The sequence below is a fragment of the Taurulus bubalis genome (genome assembly GCF_910589615.1).
Source record: "Taurulus bubalis genome assembly, chromosome: 2".
NCBI lineage: Eukaryota > Metazoa > Chordata > Actinopteri > Perciformes > Cottidae > Taurulus > Taurulus bubalis.
The window spans coordinates 37757499-37765791 of NC_136590.1; the positions used below are offsets into that span (position 1 = coordinate 37757499).

At 40.2% G+C, this 8293-nt stretch overlaps 1 protein-coding gene across 2 annotated transcripts in view; it reads right to left on the bottom strand.

Annotated features, from left to right (window-relative positions):
- Positions 1-1868: 1868 nt before the first annotated feature.
- The window catches only part of kcnip1b (Kv channel interacting protein 1 b), a gene marked incomplete at both ends in the record, with an annotated part of 16294 nt that continues 9869 nt past the window's right edge, over positions 1869-8293 (bottom strand). For both annotated transcript variants that reach the window (XM_079214023.1, XM_079214024.1), the window contains 7 exons: positions 1869-1916; positions 2222-2284; positions 2691-2795; positions 2885-2992; positions 3094-3164; positions 3255-3324; positions 4340-4464. In XM_079214023.1, the coding sequence (XP_079070149.1) occupies positions 1869-1916; positions 2222-2284; positions 2691-2795; positions 2885-2992; positions 3094-3164; positions 3255-3324; positions 4340-4464 (590 nt within the window). The remainder of the gene's footprint in view (positions 1917-2221; positions 2285-2690; positions 2796-2884; positions 2993-3093; positions 3165-3254; positions 3325-4339; positions 4465-8293) is intronic.

Genomic DNA, 8293 nt, shown 5'->3' on the forward strand with positions numbered 1-8293 from the left:
TATATATATATATATATATATGGTTTGCTGTCTATTAAAAGTGTTTCTATTCAAGATAGATAGATAGATAGATGTTATTTTCATATAAAATGTACTATATTTTGGGGATCTTTGTCCATTCTAAGTGGACCAGTGTATGATGCTATCCAGGCCAGTAGGGGGCAGTAGCGGAGTTTACAGGGCTTGTGTTCCGTGATGACGTGTAAGACGCTATGGCCTTCCCAAATTAAATAGGACTCGGTTCCCTCATATTTATAACCTCCACACTCTCCTTAAGGAGAAGTGGAGCACATGCACACATCTCTCTCTCTCTCTTTCTCTCTCTCTCTCTCTCTCTCTCTCTCTCTCTCTCTCTCTCTCTCTCTCACACACACACACACACACACACACATTTAACAGCTCCAAAGTAAAACGCCACTCAATTGAAGAATTAACATTTTATTCTTATGGATTAGAATGAATCTTCTGTTTGTGAGATTTGATCAACCAGAGGCTGCGATGTCACACCGATGTAACCTTCAGCAAAGAGCTGCTCCACTAACAACAAAAGGAACGATGATGAATAATTTAGTGCGTGAACTACTACTGGTATATTATAGTGAATTTTCTGTTACAGGGGTGCTTTCAAAAACACCCTGCTTCATAGAAAAAAAACAAGTAAAAAAAGTCAGCCTGTTCTGTCTGTACCTGGACTTGTTTGCTTTACATCAGCAATTTGGTTTGGAGCGAGGCGTCAGTGCCAAATGTTCACTAATACAGATGGAGCTGTCCTGGATGTCATCAAATATCATACTCCAAACATTCAGTGTTATTTTCATGCAAGATTATCAGAACCAGGATTTCATTCAAATGGCCCACCATCTGACTGACAGTATGTAAACACATACAAGGAATTTGACCACGCTCGCTTAGAGATATAATTTCAAGGACATAATTAATTAGCTATGAGGAAGATCAATAAGTTTGTACTGTACACATCATTGTTGCCATATCAGGTTTACACCTTGATCAACAAATACAAATATTGGTTTGATGATCACAAGCCACTTCCTGAATATTATTCATCATGTCTGTTTTGCGGGCACTTCCTCACGAAATCCAAAATGAATGCACAATTTTTCACGATATTTTTGACAACACAGATTTGATCACATGAAGACTAAAATAATGATTTGATTTCTTCTTTCTTTTCACTAAAACCGTAGTTCCAACATAGACAGAAAGACCGGCACACTCACGCCCGGTCAGACCCTTGGACTGTATTGTTTCCCAATTCTTTGACACTATACTGTACGCTTTAGACTCTTAACGACAAGCATCAAACAGACTTAGCAGGCAAACGAGAGCCAGGTCAGCACATGAGTACAGGGGGCACTGCCACAATGATGCTTGAGATGAATATAAAAGTCCTTATGGCCAGATTCCCATAACAAATCTGACAAATGTTTGGAGATAAATCAAAACCTCTAGCAAAAGCATGCAATTACATTTTAGGCACAAAAAAAGGAACGTCTTTTGGTGAGAAAAAAAAAGAAGGTTCTGCTGGTAGAAGGATAGCTCTTTGCTGGAGCCACTTTGCAAAGGAGGAGCATCTTAATCTTTAACAGGTCAATCTTCAAGACATGTTCGAGAGCGATGTCTTTTACGTCCAAGCCTGTCACATCAGTCACTCTGCAGGAAGGCGTAGAGCATCCCAGTCCAGTCCAGTCTTTCAAGTCATTGCGGGGGAATCTGACTGTATCCCGACCACAGCTGGATAGGATGGGGAGAGGAGGAGACTGGATGTATTGCACATGCATCCACACACACGCACTCACACCAAGCCCTCTCATTTTTCCGTGTCTTTGTCACCATCATCTCCTCTTGTCCTACATCACGTTTTCAAACAGCTGCATGGAATTCATCATGGTCTCATCCTGCGGAGAGAGAACACAAGTAATCAGGGCAGAATGATGCAATTAACCAGTAATGAAGTGAAAGCCCTGTATATAGTAATGTATGGGCTGTCAATGAATATTCTTTGTGATGTTTAAGTCTCTGTTCTCATCCACATATTAATGAGTACTATTCTAAACATGTGACTCTACATACAGAGAGGAACATCTCTAAGTAACTGTAGGTAAATTCATGTACTGCATTTATTGAATCTACCCGTCATACACATATATTTGACTATTATTGCATATAGAAATAAGAATGTCAGATCAAGGAAAATACATACCTCTTGGCAGGCAATAATAAACTCCTCTAAAGTCACCACTCCATCTTTGTTTTTATCCATTTTCTGTAGAAAAGCAATGCAATATAATGAGCATCAGTACCAAATAGAATTATGTTATGGAAACGTGTTCATTGTGAGCTCATGTTGCAACAAAATTAGCGTAGAAAAACTGTTCACACTATGGAATACCATATGAAGAATTGTAAAATAAGTCAAAAAAATACTGACTGCAAAATTTCAGGGACTGGGATTGCTCATGATATAACACTTGATATCAAAAACCTGTAGTACAGGTAAATGCAAAGTGTCTCCATAAAACAGGAGAGTTGACACATTGACACATTCAATTTAGAGACATTACAAGTGACATTGTTGTTTCTCACGTACAGAAAAGGGGGTTGAAATCACCTGTCACTGTTCACAAAAACATTGACTTTAGACTCTTGAATCTTATATTTGAGAAATGCACCTGGAAAAAGGCGTCCACATGCTGCTGCGGGACATCCCCTTTTAGTGCCGGGTAGGTGAACTTGCCCATCATGTCATAAATGGCCCTCACAATCTCAGTCATTTCCTGAGAAAAGAGAAGATTCACATTGATATGTGACATAGACTTTAGATGACACACAAAAACCCTGTTCACATAGTGCAGCCCCGCCTCACCTCTCTGTTTATGTAGCCATCTCTGTTAATGTCATAAAGGTGAAACGTCCACTCAAGCTTTTCTCTCAGCGTTCCTCGCAGCAGTATAGACAAACCCATTACAAAGTCCTGACAGAAAAGGACAGAAGTAAACACTTAGATTATGACAGAGGAGAAAATAAATGCGCCATATTTAACACAAGATGCAAAGACAAAGCAGGATGACTGACCTTAAACTTAATGGAGCCATTGTTTGTAGTGTCAAATGCATTGAAAAGATAATGTGCGTACATGCTTGCATCTGCAACACAAAACAATAAATGTGTAAGGTCTCCTGATCTCAAAAAGTTTCACAGAGCAATTTAAGGGATTCAAAAGCATTACACATTACCTCCATGAGGGAAGAACTGTGAGTAAATGTGTTTAAATGTCTCCTCGTCCACAACACCACTTGGACATTCCTGTGGAACGAAAAGATGAATTATGATGAGAATACTCTTCTCAATGACATCCTGTTTATTTGACGAACTCACCAGAACTGTGCGGTCTTGTGACCCGAATCATATTTGTCTCCATATTTCGGCACGATAGCCTGCATTATTAGCATGCTGAAATTTGTTTCATATGTATAGACTGCAAAGAAGAATTGGATGTTGTCTTAGTGAAAGCTGAGCATTTCTAGCTTACCAAAATGTTACAATCAACTTTCATGGACTGAAAACACACAGTGAAAGGTTCAAGTTCTAAGATATAGAATAGATCGTCTATTTTTTACTACAAATGGGACCATAGTTGACTAAATGAGCATCATGAGCACAATGAGCATGTATTGAAGAAGACTTGGAATTAGAGATTAAGACCATAAACTCATGTTTACAATGTTTACTGAGGTAATAAATCAAGTGAGAAGTAGAGTCATGTTCTCACAGACAATAGAAATAGACCCCTGTCGCCTATTAGAAAGATTGCATGTTCAAGCCATTTCTGCATTAGCATCACTTCTCACACCCTTGGGTTACCGTCTGGGTTTCATAATACAATTTACACAATTAAGACTTGGTTTAGTAGGCCGACAGTTAACGATGCTTTCTTTAACCTAGAGCAGAAAAATAAATAGTTCTGAAAAGTAGCACTGCTGATGACATTTTGGCCATGCTAGCATTAGTTTATTGCTCTGTGGATGAATGTGATATTGGATGGACTATTTGTTGCACATGTTTCATGTACTGTGAGAATGTTAACATGCTAACTTTAGCATCTAACTCACACCACTGATGTACAATATATAGCCTCATTAAGCAAAGCATGGCTGTAGACTAGTCTTGTTAAAAAAAAGAAACAACTTGCAAGATACCATTAGGGCTAAACTGAAATACATATATTATATTATCAGGCTGATCTTTATCTTTACTGTTTTAAGTATCTGTAATATATACCAAAATAATCTAATAATAAGATGAGAAAGTGTGTGATTACGTTCTTGAATCCACGATAGAGGATCTGCAGCTCCTGTTTGGTGAAGTTAGTTTGGGCTTCCAATTGGTCCAGACCCTCTGGCCTGTGACACACCGTCGTCATCTCAAGCTCATCGTCTAATTTGTCTACAAAAAAAGAAGAAAGAAAACAAGAGACAGAAAGAAATGTGTTAATTACTCAGAAGTATGTCACAGTAGTTACAATCCCCGTTAAACATAATGCTCCTCCCAGTCTTTAGACATGTGAAAACGATAATACACAGGAAAGAGACATTGAAGTCAACGAAGCTTAAAGCATTAAGTCATAAAGAAAGATACAACAAATCTGATTGGATGGCAGAAAAGAGCGCCCCACAGGGGAAGCAAGTTCATCAAGATCACAAAGAGGTAAAATGGGAGAAAGGATGGATTTGAGAAGGACTACATGCACTTGACGAATATATTTCCCCTTGGGACTCAAGGGATGTTTATTAATGGCAACAGGGAGCTCAGTATCAGGTGCTGTGGAGACGGATGGTGGTTAATGGTGTGAAGAGAGTTCTGGTGTGGGCAAGTGTTTGTCACTCTAACTGTCTCCAGCCACAGGGCAATACTAACACCCCGGCACCCGGCAGTGGACACAATCCACACACCAATGAGTTCTCAAACATGAGCAAACATCTGGGAGAAAACAGCCACATATAGTTCTCTCTATAAGTCTTTATAGTGTTCACTGGCAGCATATTTAAACATGCTGCTCTCTGGAATTACTTACTTTTATATCCCAACTGGTCCCTGTGATACAAGCATTATATTTTGCTTGCATGGAGAACGAGTGATATTACATGCCATATCCTTGTATGAATTGTTTACAAGCCTCATTAAATCTTGCCAAGTCCCACAGTGAGAGCCGACCAAAGGAACGACTTGCTCTCACATACACATCCACAAACAAGCTTCGTCGCTACAGCATGAATTGGCTCAGTCAGCCATTAGAAAAGGAGATTAAGATGAATATAGTGTGTCTGCTTTTTGGATGGCGTCGATGACTCATTCATTTAAACTCACCCAGAGGCGGTGTCAAGATTTATCCTCACCTCTGAAACTGTATCTAGTGTCATGCATCCCCTGCCAGAGACGGTCTTAATTTTAATTTGATATCAAATACCCTGTTGGTCATCTGTTTTTTTTAGCAAATCAAAGAGGATTCAGCTACACATCTAACTAGCTACATGTGATTATTTTAACAAGAATAGTTGCTTCTAGTTCTACTATGTTTGAATCATTTTAATTTTGATCTTTTGTTATTAGATTTTAGTTTCAATCTTTGCTAAAACATTTCAACTATCAGTGTGTTTATTGAAACAAGGCGTACTAATATATGTCCGTTATGAAGCGTCTCTATTAGCTTATATAAGAAATAAGAGAAGGATTTGTTGCTACTTGACATAGATCGGCCCCATATCCTCAAAGCTTTTGTGAATGCTGAACTGCCGTGTAATATTTACTGTCAGTTATCAGCTGAACAGGCAGCATGTGGTTATGTGTCACTTTCTATCAATCTTCTCTCCATCTTCCTCTGCGCTCCTGTTGTGATCTCCCTGGCGCTTGTTGTCATGGCAGGAAAGGATCAAGTGATAAACATTTTTTTTAAAGGTGTGAGAAACAATATGTGCATTTATCTAGCCTGTTGAGTAAAAGCCTCTCATCACAGACAACAAAACAACAAAGGTGTTGCTCTGCTGCACTTTTGTGCGCACGCCGCGTTCTTTCAGCCGGGCGACAGTGTGATCAGAAACAGACGAAATGAAACGAGGGTGAGAGAAGGAAACAAGCAGAGGTGTTGATTAAGGGAGGGAGAATGGAGGTGGTGGCAGAGTGTGAAGAAAAAGGGAGCGAACACATGGCAGAAGAGGATCCCACAATATGTTTGGAGGAGACAAAAAAGACAAATGGGATTAAATGACAGACTGATCTCAACGACACACCTGCAAAGTTTCATGGCTGACATTTTGCATGATGATAATGTAAATCTCACCAGATGACAACATTGCCAGATACATTTAATTATAAATAAGGCGCAGACAGGCTGCAGACTCCTGACCGACGTTTCCAGGATTGATGCTTGTACGCGAGCGTGAGGAGTCGTGCCGTAAATTGTGCAACAGCTGCTCTGCACATAAACAGCCTTCAGCATAAACTGGGAGGGAAGTGTTACATGATGAAGTGATGGAGACGATTATAGATGTGTGTCAGATTGTGATTTTAAAGACAAGCTGTCGTACTCTTCAAAACAATATGAGTGAGAAGGTTCTTCAGGAGGTCCAAGTGTTGCTATATACAACAGGTTGGGTTCAGTGTGCTTTTATGGTGTGCATTGTGAGGGGCTGGCCTGAGCATCAACAAAGCCAAATTGTTTCATCAGGATGTATATCACCTTTCCCCACTGTATGAAAAATATGCTACGCTTCTTCACTTTCCTCTCACGTCTGTGCAGCACTTATCATGCTCCAGCCAGCAGCTGGTCATAGCTGAGCACAAAGACTGGAAACAGCCTGGCTCGGTCCAAAGATAACACAATCCACCTGCTAGCTCCTCGAAAAAAATCAATGATTTACCGGTTATATCTTGTTTGTTTAACCCAGCAACTTCCTGGAGTCCTTGCTTGTTGCCTTGCAACCTCACGGTGACAAAAACTCCAGGAAGTTACAGCACCCGGCCAAGGATTAGACAGACACATTAAGAGCTGCAATCTTTAACATTGCAGATGTGGTTTTGTTTAAACGATTTGAGCTGCTTTTGCACAGAGCACATTTCCTGTATGCCCCGTGGTCTGCAATACCATGATGTATACTTAGCTCTCTGACTCGGCCTCATTTCTATTCGTTCACTGCTTTGACCTCCCTGTGTCTTGTGCTACTGAGATACTTATTCTCCCTCCCGGGGATCAATGCAGTCTTCTCTTGTTTCATCTCATCCCAAATACCTCTGCACGGCTGGCAATGCAAGACAAACTTTAGCGGAGCTTTAAAAGACTGCATGACCTCTGTGCATCCCTTCCCCCCCCCCCCCCCCCCCCACACACACACACACATACACACACATTTTGTTCAAATGCTTTTATCAGCACAAGCGCGAATGATTCCATCTCATGAGTGTAAAAACCAAACACCACCTTTGTCTTGTGGGGTTCTACACGTCTACCGTCGGAGAGGAACCGCTTCGCTTGCTGGTTCTATTTTATCTCTGTTTCATGCCGCTATAAATTCCCCATTTTACTGGCTGAGTATCGTTCACACTCTCCTCTTATAGCCCTACAACCCAGTCTCCATGACAACGGGGATCTCAAGCATAAGGCCAGGGAGATGTATGATATGTGAGCTGCCTGTTAATTCACATGCTGAACCCTCTCCTCCTCTCTTTCTCTCACCCACACACTCGACGGCCGTCCGCTCCGCACACACATGCAGTCGTGGAGTCAGTGGCAGAGATTTTGCTCCCTGGTTATTTTTCAAGGGCACCCTATACTTGATGGTGTACTGTAATCTTTCCATCATGATCTCAGAGTTATGTCTCCCAGCTTTTACTGCCACTTCCTTGAGTGAACATTTGTAACATTTCATTAAAAAGAAAAAATAGATATTCTTATTTTTAGTTTTTCCATATTTTTGTCTATAAAAACAAATGCACCAATGCTATTAGTTTTAATGCACTTTACATGTATACAGTCATTTGGTGTTATGTAAGTAACTGCTGGTTAAATGCATTAGCTGGTCTATTTTTGCTGTTTACTGACTTTCTTCTTAAATAATTCAGACACACATAAATATGGCAAACATTTACATGTTATTGTTTATGTTAAACGTAGCAGTGCGCAACACAAAGATAACATGGGACGCATAATGAATTACAATTGGTCTAAATTATAGCCTGAAGGCTTTTCTTTCCGCGTATTATTTCGCTTTCACTCTCTCAG